The following is a 22,534-nucleotide window of genomic DNA, read 5'->3' as shown; positions in this document are numbered from 1 at the left end:
ATTTTTAAGTGTAGAAAAGTCATATTAATTAAATTCGTTTTTATCTTGTTTTATCTGAGATAACATTTAACATTGTTTAATTTGTTATATAGCAAAATAGTGTGTGTATGTGTGTGTGTGTATGTATATATATCACATGCTATATAATGTTATTCCATGAAGACGATGATATGCTTTTCTGGTGTGTAAGTCAAGTAAATGTTTAGTGTATCAGCCTTTTGCTTTACTTTGGATTCACTCTGTCTTTTAAAGTATAACATAGGCTTATAGTAAGCATCTTTACAAAATGATGTAAAGATGCATATTTATATCCAAAGACTTTATAAACTAACTTTAAAAAATAATTTCAGTAAAAATTGTTGTTGAGTTAATGTGGCTTAGATGGTTTCCTGATATTTATTTTGGCTTTACTTAATGTATTTGTTCTTGAGCACCAAAAAGGCTTTTTTCTTCTACAAAAATTCTTATTAAATGTGAATGAGAATAACAGATCAAACATGGTAAGGGAATAATATAATATTTTGTCCTATTTAAAATTGAAAACATTTTCAATTTAAAATATAAATTAGCTTTTATTTGTGATCACCACATTAAAAATTTATTTTGTTTAAAACTGGAATATCTCTTTGTAGATCAAGATTCTTAGGAGTAAATAGAACTTAATTCTGCTTTTCTTAAGCAGAAATTTGTTGGAATATTGGTTAAAAAAGAAATTTATTGGAAAGATAATTAGTTTCTCACATAACTGGCAGGAAGTTGGAAGAACTAAATGTAGAAAATGAGCAAAAGCAAGAGAAACTAGGATAGGGAACACCATCAAGGTTATTTATTCCACAGGAACAATTTAGTTTCTGCTACATGTCACCAACACAGAGTCTAAACTCCACAGCTATGAATAATTGCTAACTATCCCTGGGGTTTGTATTTATTACTGACTAGAGTTTTAGAGTCCCAGTCAGGATTGATGAAGTTCAGGACACATGCCCATACCCTTACTGCCAAGGGGAAGGAAAAGAGAATGGAGTCCCTTGTTTTCTGTAATAAGAGGCAGGGTCCTGCCTTTCAATAAAACAAAGGGGATTTCCCCAAAACAGGTGGAGTTTGCATACTCATACTCAGCAGCCAAGAAAAGAGCGCATGTCCATTACAATCCACCCATTTGGCTGTTTAACATCCGTATACACCTTTCTTCCCATGCTTACCCTTCCTTTTTTGGGGGGTGGGGGGAGGGACAAAAGTTCCAGCCTAACTTAACGCACATATTCACTATATGACCAAAATGTATCATCCTCTTCCCCAAAGGGTGATGACCCTAAGTCTAATTAGTTACCACATTCAACTCCAGTTCAAGATAATGTCCATTTTCCCACTAGTTTTACATGATCTTGTATCAATAATATGCAACCTTTGGGCTCAATTGTATAGTTAACCTATATAAATTAGTGGAGTTAAGAGAGAGGAAAGAAGGGAAATTAAATTAATGCAGTATATATAAGTATATCTACATATGACATAGAAAGAAAGAAAATATGGATAGGCACTATATTCCTTTTATTTTTGTAACTATCTCAAGGCCAGAACTGGCACTTAAGACTTTCCTTCTTTATGTTCTCATTCTTCAGGTAGCACACAAATGTTCAAGGTCCTTAACCTGGTATTGTGATCCAAACCTTCACGTTAAGGAATCGGAACTCATGCTGGTCCTATCTTCACCCAGTTGCAGTTGTCTTCTGTTAACTTTTATCTTACAAAAATTTCTAACATATACAAAAGTAGAGTAATATAATGAGCTGCATACCCATCACCCAGCTTAACTACTATCAATTATAACTAATCTTGTTTCATCTCTACCCACACACTCTGAGAATTGTTTTGAAGCAAATCCAGAATCGTATCATTTTATTCATAATTATTTATATCTCTAGAAGATAAAGACTTTATCATCATAACCACAGTATCATTATCTCACACAATACTTTTTTATATTAAATATTCAGTAGGTGTTCAAATGTCCCTCCATTACTTTATGTTTCTTAACAGCTAGCTTGTTTGAATTAAGATTCAGTAAAGTGATACGTATACTGTGTTGAGCACTTGCTCAGAGCTTATACTGCATCTTTTAGGATTACACTTCACCCTCACAAGGTGTATTGTAGCTGATATCATAACCGAGTCATCACCTGACCATGCTTCTATGGGCGATGGGTTACATAAGAGTGGTGAATCCCATGGGCTTCGCAGTTGCATTTTTTGCCATAGAGTAAGTTCCTTCATCAGAGATAATATCGTGTGGGGTATCCTGGAAGTATGTGAGGAATTCATCAATTCTAAGAATGATAGTGCTGATAAAATGATAGTGGGAAGAGCAAATCCAAAACTAGAATAGGTATCTCTTTCAGTAAGGAAAAATTACTGTCCCCTCCATGAACAGGTCCAGTGTAACTGGCTGATCCCTCCAGGCTACAGGACTGAAATAAGAGGCCTCTCATTTTAAGAGCTTTAGTAGAAAGCAGGCTCCATATCACACTAGAGAAGCCTAAAACTAGAGATGCCTGTACATTCTCTTTCCCTGGACAGCTAGGACAGTCATGTGACCTAGATTTGGCCATTCATATCATCCCTCCTGAGACTACTCTTTGTTAATATAGTATCAGCTCAAACTACGTAAGTCAGTTACCTCTAAATTTTGGTTGCTGTTTTGTAGATATCATCCTGATGTTCACAAATATAGTGTGGAGACTGTACAGTGGTATCCTCATGACACTGGCATGTTCACCTCAAGCTCATTTGATAAAACTCTGAAAGTATGGGATACAAACACATTACAAGTAAGTATATTAAAACCTTTCCAGATGGCTCTGTAGGATGATGAGGAATTTAATTCTAAACCTTTTTGGTGTGATTATTTGCTAAGAGGTCATGTAATAGATGTGAAAGCACTATAATGATTAAAGAAAGTTAGGTTATTTGAGGTCATACTTTGGTGACGATGTGTAACATTGGGCAGGTATCTGAAGCTATCTGTGTTGCAGTTTCCTCATCTGTAAATGTGGACAATGATTGTTCCTTATAGAATGGTCATTAATATTAAATAGGTCAATATTGTAAAGAAACTAGATCAGTGCCTAGCATATAGTAAGTGCTCAAAAGCCATTAGCTATTATCTTTATTATTTGAAACTACTATGGTCTTGTGGTAAAAAGAAGGAAATTGGACTCATCTCCTCCTATTGACCTAAAAACATAAAGGAAAAGAAAATTGTTAATATTATAGCTTAGTAAAGGACAACAATAGGTAATAGTTTTCACGATATTTGGTCAAATTTATATTTCTAGTGTTAATCTTTTCCCTACGCTCTAGTCCCATATTTCTCTACCTCTCTACAGAACCTCTGCTCAAATTTAACGTGTTACAAATTGATCACTCCTCACTTCCATTTAGTCCTCAAATCTTAGCAATCTTTCTTCTAATTCTCATATTTCTCTTTCTCTCACCATTATCGTATATCTAGACTACTACTAAAAACTGCTAAATGGTTTCCCTGCATTTTTCTTCCCACATTTTCCATGGTAAGTTCTATCTCAGAATTAATCTGTATATATAAAAAGCCAGAGACTGTAACGCTGTCATGACCATAACGATCTAATGACTGGTCACTATGACACCCACTGTGGCCAGCAGATGGGCCTGATCGGGCCGGATTGCCCCCAACACCCTAATCAGGGCAGCCAGACTCCCATCAATCAGTGGCAATGGTGACTGGCAAGCAGGCGGAAGGCAGACCTCTTGGTCCCTCCCCAAAGCCCTCAGGCTCTGATCGATCAGTGGGGGTGGGGCGGAACTGGGGACTTGCGAACAGGCAGAACAAGGCCCTGATCACAGGCTAGGCCTAGGGACCATAACCGCACACAATTTCGTGCGCTGGGCCTCTAGTCTTATTATAAAACAGTCATCCTGTCTTCATCCAAACCCACTACTGTCTCCCATTGTTTAAATTCAGCCTGACATTCTAAGTTTTCAATAACCTCACCCCTACTCTCTCAAACTTAGCTTCTACCTCTTTTCCCATAAATGATTTGCTGCCACTAAATTGATTTCTTTTTGCCTTCTGAGCTTATCTTGACTGTGTTGTACTCCCTGTCTCAAGTCCCCTTCCCTCGGCAACTTTTTCCTTCTCTTGCTTGTCTTATAACTGGAAATTTATACCCTATGACCAACATCTTCCCATTTTTCCCACTTCCTAATCCCTGGTAACCACTATTTTATTCTGTTTCTATTGGTTTGGCTTTCTTAGGTTCCACATATAAGAGAAATCACCTGGTATTTGTTTTACTCTGACTTATTTCACTTACCATAGCGCCCCCAAGGTCCATCTATCTTTCACAAATGTCAGGATTTCCTTCTTTCTTGTGGCGAAATAATATTTCTATATGTCTATTAAATAAAGCTGCAATGCACATGGGGTGCATATATCTTTTCAAATTAGTGTTTTTGTTTTCTTTGGATGAATATCCAGGAGTGGAATTGCCAGATCATATGGTAGATCTATTTTTAACTTTTTGAGGAATTTCCATACTGTTTTCCATAATGGCTGCACCAAGAGTGGACAAGGGTTCTCTTTTCTCCACATCCTTGCCAACATTGTTACTTCTTGTTTTTGATAATAGTTTATTTTATCTAAAAGGTATGAGTTGATACCTCATTGTGGTCTTGGTTTGCATTTCCCTGTTGCTTAGGGATATACACATGAAAAGGTGTTCAACATATCTAAGCAGCAGGGGATCTAGCCGAAACCTGGGCATGTGCCCTAACCAGGAATCGAACTGGAACCTCTCAGTTCATGGGTCAATGCTTAACCACTGAGCAACACTGGCTGGGCTGAAATGTATGATTTTAAAGGAGGAGCAGTTCTAGGTGATAAGAGTGTCCGGAGTGTAGTAGCCACGGTTGCATGGAAGTGAGAAGCAGAGTGCTGGTTAGATCACCTGTGTAGATGCTGATGTCCCAGGATGGAAAAGAGAAAGATGATCAGCCAGGCTGTCTTTAATCTTAATCTCTGGGATTTGTTAGAGAAAAGCTATTTCTCACAAAAGGGAAAAAAGTGTTACAAATAACAGGATTTAAAAGTATCAGGTTTTTGAGGGTATTAACATGACTATATTTAAGACAAATAAATTACTAAGTCAGTTTAAAAATTGCTAGTAATGTGAAAATAGGTAAATAAGGGATTTGTTGCTCTTGTGACTATAATTAGAATACACTTTTAAAATGTCTTTTGATTATCAGACTGCAGATATATTTAATTTTGAAGAAACAGTTTATAGTCATCATATGTCTCCAGTTGCCACGCAGCACTGCTTGGTAGCAGGTTTGTACATTTACTCTTTTGTTTTATAACATTTTGAAAACTGTCTCTGTTTTCATTTCTAGTTAGTTTTGACATAGACATTTTAACTCAGATGGAGATCACAATTCTTTAAAGAAAAAAAACAACCAAAAAGACAGGTGTATGCTACTCTTCATATTCAGCTTAACAGATATTGTGCAAGTCAAGGCACTGTGCTAGTGGGTAGGATTCAAAGGTTAATTAAGAAGACACCTTTCTGTTCCCAAAGAATCACTTTTATACCACTAAGTTTTAAAGATTTTACATGAACAAAATTTGGCAACTTTTTCAATTCAACACAATAAAATAAGGAAATTATTTCCTTTTCTCTAAAATTGTGTGATTCAAATTAAACATCCATTTTTATGGATGTACCTGCAACAACAATTTCCATGTATGTGGAAGAAAATTTGTTTTTCTGTTATCAGGTCAGTTCCCCGGGATTTAATTATTCTCTGGCACTACATGAATCTCCGGACATCAGTTAGCTACTTCACCTAAAGAGAAGAGATGGGCATTAAATTGTCTTTGAGGTCCACTCAATCTGTGTCCAGAGTTCCTGGAATCTATTACTAGCGATTGGAAATACTTCATTATCACAGAAAAACTGAGCTTTTAAAATAATTTGAGGTGATAAAATAGTATAGAATTATATACCACATTGTACCAATACAGATTTCCTGGATTTGATATTATACTCTAGTTACCTAAAATATAACCATTGGGGGAACCTGATTGAAGGGTACACAGAGCCTCTCTGTACTATCTTTGCAATTTCCTGTGAACAAAAATAATTATTTCTATGTTAAATGTTAAATAATAATGCAATAATAAAATTGTCTTAGTACTAAAATTAAAATAAGTTTTCTAATTATAAACATTAGAAATTATTTGAAGTATATCTTTTAACATTTTCATATTTCTGTATGGATGTAATGAAAATGTCATAATTCATAATGGTAGTTTCTTCCTTTTGATGATGATTTATAATAAAATTATCTTAAACCATTTCTGTTTTTGTTTTACAGTTGGTACTAGGGCGCCCAAAGTACAACTTTGTGACTTAAAGTCTGGATCCTGTTGCCACATTCTACAGGGTATTTTTTATTTGTAACAACTACTCTGAGTAAACCATTCAATAAAAAGAAACATTACTAACAATGTATTCTTTGTAAGTGACATGACTGATGTATTTTGTGCTAGTTGTTAAAAGTCAACAGGGAAATAAAGATCCTTCTGTGCATTATTCTTATAAAACTGAACTATTGAAGAGACATTTATATGAACAATGGCCATAGGGGAGCTCAAAGGTTATGGAAGGTCTAACTCAAAACCTTGTGCTGTTTCTACCTGTGGAAAAATAAACTAGTTATGAAACTTACATGAGTACATTTCTCTCATGAACATAGTCTAATATCGTTCTGGCTGAGTAAAGGTTCTTAAAATTTAGGTGCTTTTTTTATTCCTCAGTAAAAATATGTTAGAAAAAGATATTGAAATAATACTTTGGTAAAGGTATATGAAATTATTTTTGCTACTTTTAAAAATCAGCATTAGATCATCTAATTCTAAACAATGAAAATATGGGGTGTAATTCAGAAATATACATCTTTATTCATCTCTGAGAAACACATAATAAATATGTAAGAAAAACTTGGTGAAATAGATAACATTTGTTTTATATTATGAATTTCTTTTTAATATAAGCGAGGTAGATTAAAATAACTGACTTGAATAGTTCAGTTAGGTAAAAATGCATTAAAATGCGGAAATCACTTATCCTATGAACTTATCACTTCTGTTTTCTGGAAAAAACTTTTATACAAATTTTTTTTATAATCATGAATTAAAAATAATTTTTTCTGTCGTAACTTTCTGAGAAGCTAGAAACATTTTTATTGTTTAGAATGTTTATTTTTGGTTTGTTTAGTGGCTCTTACTATAGAGATAAATAAGTGAGCTTGGGCTATATTACCAATGATAGATTGAGTTGTAGGCCAACACCTGTATTTAAAAAGGAAGACTCGGGGGAGAACCAAGATGGTGGCATAGGTTCACGCCGGAGTTTGCTGCCTTGAACAACTACTTCAAAAGTGAAACTAAAAAACGGAAGGGACATCACCCAGAACCACTGGAACGCTGGCTGAGTGGAAGTCCTACAACTAGGAGGAAAGAGAAACGCATACGGACACTCAGAGGAGGCGCAGTGCTGAAGTCAAATTCTGAGGTGCGGAGTGCGTGGAGCGGGCTGGCGGCGGAGGGCGCGGTTGGCGTTTTCAATCGGGAGGGAGTCCCAGACTCTGAGCTCCAGATACAGGCGAGTCTTTAGGGACCCAGACTCAAACGGGAGAAGCGGGACTGTCTGGCTTCGGTCAGAGCGAGTGCAACTTTCTCTCCGAGCTTTGCAGCGGGTGCTGGGACTCAGAGAGACAGAGCCCCTGGGGACAGGACTGAGAGCCACCATAACTGCTCTCTCCGGCCCACCCTGTTGATCCTGTTCGACCCGCCCTACCCAAGCCCTGCACAGAGGCATTTGCCAGATAGCCTCAGGCAAACGCCAGATTAGCACCTCCCTAGAGGACAGAAGTTCTCTCACTGCAGACACAGCTGATTCTCATAGCCACTTGGCCTGGAGGTCAAACCCTCCCTGGTATTAGCTACAACAATCAAGGTTTAACTATAAGACTGCGAACAAAGACCACTAGAGGGTGTACCAAGGAAGCATAACAAAATGCGGAGACAAAGAAACAGGACAGAATTGTCAATGGAAGATATAGAGTTCAGAACCACACTTTTAAGGTCTCTCAAGAACTGTTTAGAAGCCGCCGATAAACTTAATGAGATCTACAAGAAAACTAATGAGACCCTCGATGTTGTGATAAAGAACCAACTAGAAATTAAGCACACACGGACTGAAATAACGAATATTATACAGACTCCCGACAGCAGACCAGAGGAGCGCAAGAATCAAGTCAATGATTTGAAATGCGAGGAAGCAAAAAACACCCAACCGGAAAAGCAAAATGAAAAAAGAATCCAAAAATGCGAGGATAGTGTAAGGAGCCTCTGGGACAGCTTCAAGCGTACCAACATCAGAATTATAGGGGTGCCAGAAGATGAGAGACAGCAAGATATTGAAAACCTATTTGAAGAAATAATGACAGAAAACTTCCCCCACCTGGTGAAAGAAATGGACTTACAGGTCCAAGAAGCGCGGAGAACCCCAAACAAAAGGAATCCAAAGAGGACCACACCAAGACACATCATAAATAAAATGCCAAGAGCAAAAGATAAAGAGAGAATCTTAAAAACAGCAAGAGAAAGAAACTCAGTTACCTACAAGGGAATACCCATACGACTGTCAGCTGATTTCTCAACACAAACTTTGCAGGCCAGAAGGGAGTGGCAAGAAATATTCAAAGTGATGAATAGCAAGAACCTACAACCAAGATTACTTTATCCATCAAAGCTATCATTCAGAATTGAAGGTCAGATAAAGAGCTTCACAGATAAGGAAAAGCTAAAGGAGTTCATCGCCACCAAACCAGGATTATATGAAATGCTGAAAGGTATCCTTTAAGAAGAGGAAGAGGAAGAAAAAGGTAAAGATACAAATTATGAACAACAAATATGCATCTATCAACAAGTGAATCTAAGAATCAAGTGAATAAATAATCTGATGAACAGAATGAACTGGTGATTATAATAGAATCAGGGACATAGAAAGGGAATGGACTGATTATTCTTGGGGGGGAAAGGGGTGTGGGAGATGCGGGAAGAGACTGGACAAAAATCGTGCACCTATGGATGAGGACAGTGGGTGGGGAGTGAGGGCGGAGGGTGGGGCGGGAACTGGGAGGAGGGGAGTTATGGGGGGGGAAAAAAGAGGAACAAATGTAATAATCTGAACAATAAAGATTTAATTAAAAATAAAATAAAATAAAAATAAAAAGGAAGACTCACTTGCTCTGCCTGTTCTTTCCAAAGCAAAATCAGGCCTTTTTAAATAAAATACCATATGTAAGAAATGGCCCATAGACTTCATATTAATACAGAACGTCCCCCCAAAAATGTCTATGCACTGTAACAGCTTATAGCTCAATTTTGAAAATGAAATATATTTTAATAAATGCTGCCTTTATAATTACTCAAAGTGTATGTATACATATTTTGGAACACCCTATATTTAAATAATTATTATAAAAGTGAAAAAATGATTATATCAATTTATCTTTAATACTTAGTCTTCACTTTCTTTTTTTTTTTAATATAGTTTATTGATTTTTTACAGAGAGGAAGGGAGAGGGATAGAGAGTTAGAAATATCTATGAAAGAGAAACATCGATCAGCTGCCTCCTGCACACCCCCTACTGGAGATGTGCCCGCAACCAAGAATCGAACCTGGGACTCCTCAGTCCACAGGCCAGCGCTCTAGCCACTGAGCCAAACTGGTCAGGGCAGTCTTCACTTTCTTCAGAATCAAAATTAATTGCACTGTATCTTTTGATTTTCAAATACTTTTTAAGACTTTTCATACAGTTTGTATTTGCAGGTCACAGACAAGAAATTTTGGCAGTTTCCTGGTCACCACGTTATGATTATATCTTGGCAACTGCAAGGTAAATTGAAAATTATTTGGTTTTGAAGTTAATAATTAATAAGCATTTCTAGAAGACTATCTATGTAAGATGTGTGTTTGTTTAGTTATTAGGTCCTTAAAAGTAAAATCATAGAGTTACAGATATTAATTCTTATCACCGAAAGAAATCTTCCTTTGCATAAAAGCTATCCTATCTATCCGTTTTGAAGGTGCTCACCTTTAAAATAAGAGAACACAAGAAAATCAGTGTAGCAGTGCAAATCTAGTACTACTGGAAAAATAGGAAAACAACTATGTTGTGTCATTTTTGCATATAAAAGTAGTAGCACTGTTAACTTAAAAATAGCATTTTTATTCATTTTTTGAATCCAGAATTATTTTGAATCTGATTCAACACATCCATCCATTCATTTACTCAATTTACTAATATTTAAAGACTGTCTACCATATGCCAAGCGTTGTGCTAGGGACATAGAGTTAACTAGGTATATTCCCTTCAAGAAGCTAACAGTCTAATGAGGAGTAGTCAGAAAAATCAGCAATTACACAACATCCTGAAAAATGTTTTCATAGAGTTAAGTCTCTGAGAGATGTAATATGGGAAAAGAGAGCAGAAGTACTTAACTCTTGAGAGGACCAAGGCATTTGGGGGGTTTTGTTTGTTGGAGGGAAGACTCATGTATTTATTTATTGATTGATTTTTTTACAGAGAGGAAGGGAGAGGGAGGATAGAGAGTTAGAAACATCGATGAGAGAAAAACATCGATCAGCTGCCTCCTGCACACCCCCTCCTGGGGATGTGCCCGCAACCAAGGTACATGCCCTTGACTGGAATCGAACCGGGGACCCTTCAGTCCTCAGGCCGACACTCTATCCACTGAGCCAAACCGGTCAGGGTGACTCTTATGTATTTAAATGCTGAGAGAAAATACCAGCCGAGAGGAATTGGTGAAGAAATGGAGGGAAGGTTGTTACATCAAGACCTTAAACAGATTCAAGAGGGTTGTATCAAGGTTCCAGGTATAAGGAGGACACTTATTTGATGCATGAAGGGCATTATGAGACTAAATAGAAGGAGGAATACAGTTAAATTTGTGACTTTGCAGAGAGCTCAAGAAATGCGAGCCCAGTGGCCTCTATGGTTTTTTAGTGGAGTAGAACTTCATGTCATCCATTGAAAATACTGGAATGGGGATGCAATTTTAAGGGAAAGTAATAAAGATTTAGATTAACAGTTTTAACAATTGGGGCTAGAAGTCTGGTTTGGGCCATATATGAATGCGGGGTGGGCAGTGTTGCGTGCGTAGTTGAAGGTGTAGATCACAGATCTACTAAGCCACAGAAATCAAAACATTAAATGACTCAGACTTAACAATTGTGTGAAAAAAATGTGAAAGTCATGGGTATAAGGAAGGAAATAAAATCACAGAAAAGCTTATTGGAGTGGATCAGAGACCTAATGAGATAGAAGCATGTATGTCAGAGTAAGAAAATTAAAAAACTGAAGGGATAGGAAATAGTTGTCAAAGATTTTGATATAGACATTTTAGTAAAACTTTTGCAGAATAATTATTACAAAAGCTATTCAGATAATTTTTATAAAGATATGTATCTGGATTTTTATAAAGCTGCTAGCCCCCCCCTCTCTGTCACAGATTAGTCCCAAAACACTATTTGTTACTAGTTTACAGAATGTGATGTTGAAATTTCCAATTTCTGAAGTTGAATGCTTAAGAGGGTGGCTAAAGAGGTGTTAAGGTGAGGAGCTAGATGCTGGTTGTGGGTCCATGCTAGGGTTTTCCTCAAATCACAGGGAGGCTAAGAGACAATCAGTTCTCAGAGTACCCTCAGATTTTGAATCAGTACCAGAATGGATTTAGTAATCCATGTCAGATATCTCTAAATCTAATCTGTTTCAAAAGAGACTTAAATCCTCTTACTCATCTCATTGCATACGTTTTCCCCAGCTAGAAAAACATAAAACCAACTTGAGAATGGAAAACTAGGTTTTTGCTGACTCTTTTGATTGGCTAGGTTTGATAGTGATCTGTGAAATGAATCACAGATTTATAAAATGCAATGCAATGGGCCTGGATAAACCCAGTGGAATATTGTTGAAGTCTTTATGAGGACAAAGTAGTTGTTGAACTGATTAATAAATGTATATATATCTTTTTTCCCCCATTGATTTCTAGAGATAGTGGAAGGTAGGGAAGAGGGGTAGAGAAAGAGAGAGAAACATTGATGTGAGCTGAACACATCGATTGGTTGCCTCCCACATGCCTTTACACGGGATGGGGAACTTGCAATCAAGGTACATGCCATTGACCAGGAATTGAACCTGAGACCCTTCTGCCTGCAGGCAGATGCTCTAACCACTGAGTAGATGGGCTGGAGTAAATATTTTCTTTAGGAGTAGTTTAGAAGCTGAAATTAATAAACCATGGTTTTGCTTTCCTTTTCTCTTCCTTGAAATAAAATGAAAATAAATATCTAATTTCTAGAAGACATTAAATTTAGTTCTTGTATATTGGGCAAAGATTAATTTGATACAGGAAACCAAATAAAAATATTTTGGTCTTATTATTCACTTTATTCTTTTTTTTTTTTTAATTTTTTTTGATATATATTTTATTGAGTTTTTACAGAGAGGAAGGGAGAGAGATAGAGAGCTAGAAACATCGATGAGAGAGAAACATCGATCAGCTGCCTCCTGCACATCTCCTACCGGGGATGTGCCTGCAACCCAGGTACATGCCCTTGACCGGAATCGAACCTGGGACCTTTCAGTCCGCAGGCCGACGCTCTATCCACTGAGCCAAACCGGTTTCGGCTATTCACTTTATTCTTATTTTTATCATATAAAATTAAAAGCCCAGCCCTAGCTGGTTTGGCTCAGTGGATAGAGCGCCGGCCTACAGACTGAAGGGTCCCAAGTTCAATTCTGGTCAAGGGCACATGCCTGGAATGCGAGCATGATCCCCTGTAGGGGGCATTCAAGAGGCAGCTGATCAATGATTCTCTCTCATCATTGATGTTTCTATCTCTCTCCCCTCCCTTCCTCTCTGAAATCAATAAAAATATATTTAAAATCAATAAATTAATTAATTAAATTAAAAGCCTGCCAAATTCATGCCAAATGAATTCTTAAGCAAAGTGAAATTAGTTAACTGCTTGATTATCTAGACAACATCCTATCTAATAATAGACAAACATGGTAATTGACCGTACCTTCGCTATGCCTCCCATTGGCTAATCAGCATGATATGCAAATTAACCGCCAACAAAGATGGCAGCTAATTTGCATACTGCAAACAGATCCCGCTGTGCCGCCCGCCTCCGCCAGCCCCGGGATCTGGGCCTGTTGTGTGTGGGGTGGGGTGGGCGGCAGCGAGATCCTGGGCCTGCCGTGTGTGGGGCGGGGTGGGCGGCAGCGAGATCCTGGGCCTGCCGTGTGTGGGGCGGGGTGGGCGGGGCGGGCGGGGCGGGCGGCAGCAAGATCTGACTGGCTGCCCGACCCAGTGCAGGATCCGGACCTGCCATCTGTGACTGGGGGAGACAGGGCAGACACCGCGGAATTGGGCGTGCCATCTGCCACCAGGGGAGATGGTTATCTCCCGAGGGGTCCCAGACTGTGAGAGGGCACAGGTTGGGCTGAGGAACCCCCCCACCGCCAGTGCACAAATTATTGTGCACCGTGCTTCTAGTTTGAATAATAAACAATAGTAAGACTGTAGTGACAAACTTGCTTAAGCAACAAGCTCTAAACCTTATCTAGTCCTTGAGAAGAAAGATGTTCCTGTCATTAGAAAAGAAGAAATAAAGAAAATTAAAAAATAAAATAAAATGAAAAGCAGCAGAATTCTGTCCTTGTGATCTAAAAAGGTTTATCTTTTTTTTCTTATTTTTTACTTCTTTGTGCTCCTATTGACTATTGAATGTTTGCTAATAAGGCAAAAGTACAATAACCCAAATGTACAAATAGGCTAAGACCTCTATGTGCCATAATACTGGAAAGGTAGGTGAAGAGTACAGTCACTATTCTAGTTATGTATGTCACTGTAACATTTATCTCTTCTCAGTGCTGACAGTAGAGTAAAATTATGGGATGTGCGGAAAGCGTCAGGATGTTTGATCACTCTTGATCAGCATAATGGGCAAAAGTCACAAGCGGTTGAATCAGGTAATGAAGAATGCACTGATATGAAATACAACAATGATAGCATTCTTATATTGGAAATTTTGAATATAACCAATACTAAATGTATATTGACAAATGGAAAATTTTGTGATTTTTTTTAAAAAAAAGGCATTCATATTAAATCCATTTCTTAATTAAAATAAATTATTGCTGTCTTTCTTCAAAGTACAAGTTAGTATGGCATTTCATCCGTCCCTGAATTTTCAAGTGTAGAAACTTTTCTGGATTAATTTGTTACCTTTTTTTTTCTTTCCAATTACACTAACTAATACAAATTCAGTGCCACTTAGGAAGTTCTAATAAATTAAAGTAGTAGTAATAGTTAATGGCCATTACGTCAAAACAAAATTTGCAAGTTGTGTTAAATGTGTCAGCTGCAATCCAGGTGATAAAGTACCTCAATTGTATTTTTACAATAGATTTTCATTTTTGTGTAGGTTAAAATTCTGATTCAGAATTAATTCTGGACCAGAAATAATTAGGATGAAATATATAAAATCTTTAATTGTTTTCATAATCTGTTTACTTAAATTAATCAGGCTATTGAGAATGATGCTTTCTCAAAGTTGTTTATTTTGAAAGTAATATAAATTTTGATTGTGAGATTAGAATAGTTATCTTCTGTTAAAGTTTTTTAAATAGGAAATACTAGTATTAATGATTTTTAATAGTCCTTGGGATGATTTTTAGATTAAAAATGGAAATAGTATATAAGAATTTTGAAAGGTGTTTAATTTAAATTTTTTGTGTTAAACTATGTATTTGAGTTTTATAGAACAGCTTAAATACCTTTTATATGTATTTTTTTAAATTAATTTCAGAAAGGCAGAGAAGGGGAGAGAGAGATAGAAACATCAATGATGAGAGAGAATCATTGATCAGCTGCCTCCTTCAGGGCCCCTACTAGGGATTGAGCCTGTAACCCGGGCATGTGCCTGGACCAAGAATCAAGCCGTGACCTCCTGGTTCATAGGTCGACACTCAACCATTGAGCCACGGCAGCTGGGCACACAGCTTACTCTTTGAAGACAAATATATTTGGCAAGATTTTTTTCCATTTGACTTTTTAGTTTTCCTCTATTTTTATGGTTCTAATTTTTATAGCTTACCATATTCAAATAATCAGAGGGATGATGAATGTTAAATATAATCAACTGATGTATTTTAAGTAATTCAGATAGTTGTCCTTTAAGGTGTTTAAATAAGTAGGTCATCAGGCGTTAAATATGAGCTGAATACAAGAACAGATAAACTGAATTGTATTTTTCATTGCAGCAAACACTGCTCATAATGGGAAAGTTAATGGCTTATGTTTTACAAGTGATGGGCTTCACCTGCTGACTGTTGGTACTGATAATCGAATGAGGCTCTGGAATAGTTCCAATGGAGAAAACACACTAGTAAGAAATTTTAAAAACTTCCACCTTTTGAATATAAATTAAAGAAATGGATCTGTGTCATACACCACTTGATTTTTTTTTTCCCTGTAGATTTAACTCTGTTTCTTGTCTAACTCTATTTCTTAACTCTGAGTCACAGCTTCTTGTTTTTAATTATTTATTATTTAATGTATTACATAAGTCTCCTTTTCCACCCCCATTGACCTCTCCCTGGCCGCCCCCAACCCCCAGCACATGCCCTCACTCCCCACCCCCCCACCAACCATAATATTGGTTATGTCCATATGCACGCATACAATTCCTTTGGTTGATCTCTTACCCCCTCACCCCCCACCTTCCCTCATAGGTTGGACAGCTAGTTTGATGCTTCTGTGACTCTGGTTCTATTTTTGTTCACCAGTTTATGTTGTTCATTATATTCCACAAATGAGTGAGATCATGTGATATTTATCTTTCTCTGACTGGCTTATTTCACTTAGCATAATGCTCTCCAGTTCCATCCATGCTGCTGCAAATGGTAAGAATTCCTCCTTTTTTATAGCAGCGTAGTATTCCATGGTATAGATGTACCACAGTTTTCTAATCCACTCATTTGCTGATGGGCACTTAGGCTGTTTCCAAATCTTAGCTATTGTAAATTGTGCTACTATGAACATAGGCATATATCCTTTCTGTTTATTCATTCATATTGTTCTTTAGATGAAATCACATGATATTTGTCTTTCTCTGACTTATTTCACTTAGCATAATATCCTCTGGGTCCATCTATTCTGTAGCAAATCACATAGGGATCTTGTTAAAATAAAGATTCTAGTTCAGTAGGATTGGGATAGGGCCGAGAATTCTGCATTTCTATTTTCTGCATAATTTTCATAATTATCATTTTTAATTGCTATATAAACTATAGAATTTATGTAACATTACTAGAAATTTACATAGAATCTCAGTTATTTTGCCATTTGAATTAATGCTGCATTGAATTCCTCTTGGCATACAGCTTTCTGCTGTTTAATTATTTCCCTAAGATAAATTCCTAGGAGTAGTTACTAGGTTAAGGAATAAGAATATCTTTGTTGTTTAATGGGTACAGAGTTTCAGTTTTGTAAAATGAAAAGACTTGTGAACACTGATGGTGGTGATGGTTGTACAGTTGTTAATGTGCTTAATGTCAATGAACTGCACACTTAAATATGATTAAGATTGCAAATTTTATGTTATATATATTTTACCATAATTTAAAATGTTTTAAAATAAAAGGTTATTTCCCACCAAGTACAGTATCTTTGTATTTTTGTTGCATAACAAACCATTTGGCCTTTAGAAGGAATGCCCAAATTAAGTGCCTCCATGTTTACCTCCCTTATACCCATATTGAGTGTCTTATGGTTTCTTAAAATGTTTCCTAAATTGTTGAGAACTCTTTTTCTTCTTCTTTTTTTTAATCCTCACGCAAGGATATTTTTTCCCCACTGATTTTTAGAGAGAGTGGAAGGGAGAGGGAGAGACATATCGGTTGGTTGCCTCCCACATGCTCCCGACCAGGGCCAGGATCCTGCAACCAAGGTACATGTCCTTGACCGGAATCAAACCCAGGACCCTTCAGTCCACAGTCTGATGCTCTATCCACTGAGCCAAACTGGCTAGGGTGAGAATTATTCTTTAAGGATGCCTTAATTGTCTTTTTATTTCTATCAAGGTTGAAATGTGAACATTTTTTTTGTGGGGTTTTTTACTATTTGTATTTCCTTCTTTGAAATGTACATTTATGTCATTGGCCCTTATTTATATTAGGGCATTGGTCATTTTCTTTAGATATGTAAGAACCCTTTTATAGTATATTCTAATATTTCAAGTAAATATTTCTAGTCTTTATCTTTTTAATTCAGATTTAAGAAGTAACTTTGTGATTTTACATCCCACAGGTGAATTACGGAAAAGTTTATAATGACAGTAGGAAAGGATTGAAATTCGCCGTCTCCTGTGGCTGCAGTTCAGAATTTGTTTTTGTACCATATGGTAGCACCATTGCTGTTTATACAATTTACTCAGGAGAACAGATAACTATGCTTAAGGGACATTATAAAAGTGTTGACTGCTGTGTATTTCAGTCTAATTTTCAGGTAAGAATGATACCAATGGGAATTTAAAATATTCAGGTAGTTAGTTTGCCAGACTCGTTGTATATAAAATGTATGTGTGTGTGTGTGTGTGTGTGTGTGTGTGTGTGTGTGTGTGTGTATCAGAATAAATTATAATTTAATTATGAGGAATTATATTTTTAATTCACATTTGAGTTAGGGTTCATTAATAAAGGCTAATATAGAATATATTTTTAGGTGGTATAGGATATATATATGAATCAATATATAATACTCAACAGCTTCATTGAGATACATTCTTTCTTTTGCATATGGGCTCCATTTATTTAGAAAACCTTGGGCAAATTAAAATAAATTCTTGCAAACAATATTTTTGGGAAAATAGAATATATGTGTCTAATCTTAAAATACAGTTTGTGTATCTTGATTTATGTATATATGAGTCTGTGTCAAATTTTGTTTATTTCTTCCTTATTTTCTGCCAGTAGCTAATAAGTTTGCTTTTGAGTTAATGCAACTTACATAATTTCTTAAATACATATCTATAACTGTTAGTTTAACATCGTGACCTTTCTCTTTCATCTCACCCATGGAGTGGATTGATTTTTCAGAGAATATTTACAGAAATTACTTCATGTACTTCTTTAAATGAGTCTAATATAGCAAGAGTGTTGGTATTCACACTTTTATAGAAGAGGAAAATGAGGCTCATGAAAGTTAAATACTGATAGAATGAAAATTATGGAATATTAGAGCTAGGAGTGACTTAAGTGCTACCCAATGGAGCTCTTACTCAATTATTAGTACTGATTAATTTGTGCCTGACACTATGCTGTAAGATATATAGGGCTGATTTTTCAGCCAGCATGCATCATTATGGCAATACCCATTATTAAAATATTCAAATACATGTCCTACTGTCTGTTAAATAGTTGTTGCACCAAGATCCCTAAGTGACCTCTAGCTTCACCCTCTCCCTTGGGATCTCCCAGACCTCACCTCAACCCAACAAACTAAAAGGGACCTGCTTCTACCTTATGGCCAGTATCTCTTCTGATTAATCAGTGTCCTGGTGTACTAGTAGTTAAATATTTTTAGTGTTACTTCTGGGAGAAGAAAATTAAAGCCACCAGAGAGATGCCATGACATGTCTCAAACTTGCAAGTAGTTACTGACAGAGAATGATTATTCATTCAAATAAATTATTAGAATATTGCACCTCTTTTCTTGTCCAGAGACAGAGACACAGCCAAGATTTTAATCCAGGTATTCTGACGATAAATCATTGTTTCCAACACATCAGAGCTTCCTAGCAGTTGTGCCTAGAATGGATTGAAAGTGTGCCAAAATACTGATTCCCCTCCATCCCTGGAATAGTTAGGGTAAGCCTGGGACAGCCAGAAACCTGGGGCCAGTTGCCTCCTGACAAATACCATTTCTATATGCTATGTACTCAGCTTTGAATCATTGCACTATATCAGAAAGCTTCCAACTCTTACGCAGTTTCATCAATTATGATTTCTGGGAAAGGAAGGTAATTATAAATCTCAAAAGTAAAAGGGAGGTCCTAACCAGTTTGGCTCAGTGGATAGAGCGTCGGCCTGCAGACGGAAGGGTCCCAGGTTCGATTCCGGTCAAGGGCATGTACCTTGGTTGTGGACACATCCTCGGTGGGGGGTGTGCAGGAGGCAGCTATCGATGTTTTTCTCTCATCGATGTTTCTAACTCTCTATCCTCCCTCCTCTCTGTAAAAAGTCAATGAAATATATTTTTTTTAAAAAGTAGCACTTCTACATCCATTTAGCATTAGAAACCTTTTCCAAATTAAATGTTACACAAAACTCACTGTCTGAAAACAAAACTGATACTTATAGTAATCTACATATATAAAAGCCTATGCAACTGTACGACTGGTCACTATGATGCGCACTGACCACCAGGGGGCAGACGCTTAACGCGGGAGCTGCCCCCTGGTGGTCAGTGTGCTCCCACAGCCAACCTCCAGTGGTCCCTTCCCCTGGCTGGCCCCGATTGACTCCAATCGCCAGCCAGGCCTAGGGACCCCACCTGTGCACGAATTTGTGCACCGGGCCTCTAGTTCTATCATAAATATAACAAGATATACCCAACATGAAAATAAATAAAGATAATAATGGTTTATAACCCGTTGATTAAATTAAGGATGCACAAATCCATTCTGGTATAAGTAAACTAATAAATTGAAAGTCTGATGAAGAATAGGATATTTACATATCTCAAAGTACCACACTACAAAGTATTAATTAAAAAGGCAAAATGAGTACTTTTACCTTCAAAGAACCTGGCATACATTACCTTAATCAAATGATCAAAGTTAATATTCTAGTTATGGGACATCAATGCTGTGATATTCCTGGCAAAGATGCATCACCAGAATTTAGTTATAAGAAAATGTAAGACAAAATTTGAGAGACTTTCTACAAAATAACTGGTGTATATCTTTAAAATTGTCGTGGTCAGGAAAGCCAGAGACTGAAGAACTGTTCAGATTGAAGGAAAGTAAAGAGATATGACAACTAAGAGCAGCATGTGCTTTTTAAACTGGATCCTTTTGTTCTAAAGGTCATTTTTGGGACAATTGTTGCAACTTAAATGGGATCTAAGTATTAGCTGATAGTAATATATCAATGTGAATTTCCTGATTTTTTGCTGTAATTTTTTTTTTTTGCTGTAATTTTTCAATTATAGTTTATATTCAGTATTATTTTATATTAATTTCAGGTGTACAGCATAGTGGTTAGATAATCATATACTTTACATAGTGGTCCTCCTAATACTTCCAGTACCCACCTGGCACTATACATAGTTATTACAATATTATTGACTATACTCCCTATGCTGTATTTTACATCCTCATGATCAATTTGTACTTCTTAATTTATCCACCTTTCCCCCCAATTCTCCAGTTCACCTCCCCTCTGGCAACCATCAGTCTGGTTTCTATATCTATGAGTCTGTTTCCATTTTATTTGTTTATTTTGTTATTTAGATTCCACATATAAGTGAAATCATATGGTATTTGTCTTTCTCTGACTTATTAGCCTAATACCCTCTAGATCTCTCTATGCTGTCACAAATGGGAAGCTTTTTCATTTCATAGTATATATGTACCACCACTTTATCCACGTGTCTATTGATGGGCCTGAGGTTGATTCCATATCTTGGCTATAGTAAATAATGCTGCAATGAACACACAGGTGCATATGTTTTTTTGAATTCATGTTTTGGGTTTCTTCGGGTATATACCCAGAAATTTAATTGCTAGTTCATAAGGCAGTTCCATTTTTAATTTTTTGAAGACCCTCCATATTGTATGGGCTGCACCAATTTGCATTCCCACCAGCAGTGCACAAGGATTCCCTTTTTTCCACATCCTCACCAGTACTTGATTATTGATGGTAGCTATTCTGACAGGGGTGAGGTGACATTTTATTGTGGTTTTAACTTGCATTTTTTATGATTAGTGATGTCAATCATCTTTTCATATGTCTATTGGCCATCTGTATGTCCTCTTTGGAGAAGTGTCTATTCAGGTTCTTTGTCCATTTTTAAATTGGATTGTTTGATTTTTTATTGGTGAGTTGTAGGAGTTCTTCATAAATTTTAGATATTAACCCCTTATTGGATGTATCATTGGCAAATATCTTCTCCCATTCAGTAAGTTGTCTTTTTATTTTCTTGATGGTTTCCTTTGCTGTGCAAAAGCTTTTTTTGTTTGATGTAGTCCATTTGTTTATTTTTTCCTTTGTTTCTCTTGCCCAATGAGATATATCAGAAAAAACATGACGACGAGAAATATTAGAGATTTAACTTCCTATGTTTTCTTCTAGGAATTTTATGGTTTTGAGTCTGACATTTAATTCTTTTTTAAAAATATGTTTTTATTTATTTGAGAGAGGAAGGGAGAGGGAGAGAGAGATAGAAATATCAATGATGAGAGAAAATCATTGATTGGCTGCTTCCACCATGGGGATTGAGCCCACAACCTGGGCATGTGCCCGACCAGGCATCGAAGCTTGAACTCCTTGACTCAACCACTGAGCCAAGCGGCCGGACTGACATTTAATTCTTTAACCTATTTTGAGTTTATTTTTGTGTATGATGTAAGAAGGCTGTCTAGTTTCTCTCTTTTTTTTTCTCTCATGTTAAATTTTATCAGCACCTTTTAGTGAATGGACTGTCTTTACCCCATTGTATGTTCTTACATTCTTTATCACATATTAATTGACCATATAGGGATGAGTTTATTTCTGGGCTCTCTATTCTGTTCCATTGATCTATGTATATGTTTTTAGGCCAATACCATGCTATTTTGATTATTATAGCCTTTTAGTAGAGTTTGATATCATGTAGTGTGATAACTCACCTTTGTTCTTCTTTCTCAAGATTGCTAAGGCTATTTGGGGTCTTTTGTTTTATATATACATTTTTGGATTATTTGTTCCAGTTCTGTGAAAATCGCCATTGGCATTTTGATAGGAATTGCACTGAATCTTTAGATTGCTTTGGTTAGTATGAACATTTTAATGGTATTAATTCTTTCTATCCAAAAGCACTGTATATACCCCCATTTATTTATGTCTTTTTCCATTTCTTCAGTGTTTTAAAATTTTTCAAGTACACATCTTTTACCTCCTTGGTTAAATTTACTCCTAGGTATTTTATTTTTTGTGTGCATTTATAAGTGGGATTGTTTTCATATCTTCCCTTTATGATAGTTCATTATTGGTATGTAAAATGCAAGCAATTTTTGGATATTTATATTGTATCATACTACTTTGCTGAATTTATCAGTTCTAGTATTTTGTG

At 36.4% G+C, this 22,534-nt stretch overlaps 1 protein-coding gene across 6 annotated transcripts in view; it reads left to right on the top strand.

Annotated features, from left to right (window-relative positions):
- ERCC8 (ERCC excision repair 8, CSA ubiquitin ligase complex subunit) overlaps nucleotides 1–22,534 on the top strand; it is a 41,086-nt gene that overhangs the window by 11,054 nt on the left and 7,498 nt on the right. For 3 of the 6 annotated variants that reach the window (XM_036309856.1, XM_036309855.1, XM_036309853.1), the window contains 6 exons: nucleotides 2,705–2,828; nucleotides 6,415–6,483; nucleotides 9,939–10,005; nucleotides 14,069–14,169; nucleotides 15,463–15,587; nucleotides 17,510–17,707. In XM_036309856.1, coding sequence (XP_036165749.1) covers nucleotides 2,807–2,828; nucleotides 6,415–6,483; nucleotides 9,939–10,005; nucleotides 14,069–14,169; nucleotides 15,463–15,587; nucleotides 17,510–17,707 — 582 coding nt within the window. In that variant the 5' untranslated portion in view covers nucleotides 2,705–2,806. Of the gene's footprint in view, nucleotides 1–2,704; nucleotides 2,829–5,286; nucleotides 5,369–6,414; nucleotides 6,484–9,938; nucleotides 10,006–14,068; nucleotides 14,170–15,462; nucleotides 15,588–17,509; nucleotides 17,708–18,921; nucleotides 19,077–22,534 lie in introns of those variants that run through there. The other 3 variants (XM_036309852.1, XM_036309850.1, XM_036309851.1) reach the window with 2 other exon arrangements.

Source organism: Myotis myotis, unplaced genomic scaffold, assembly GCF_014108235.1.
Source record: "Myotis myotis isolate mMyoMyo1 unplaced genomic scaffold, mMyoMyo1.p scaffold_m19_p_5, whole genome shotgun sequence".
Classification (NCBI taxonomy): domain Eukaryota; kingdom Metazoa; phylum Chordata; class Mammalia; order Chiroptera; family Vespertilionidae; genus Myotis; species Myotis myotis.
The sequence above is the reverse complement of the archived record's forward strand: the minus strand, read 5'-3'. Positions and strand labels throughout refer to the sequence as shown.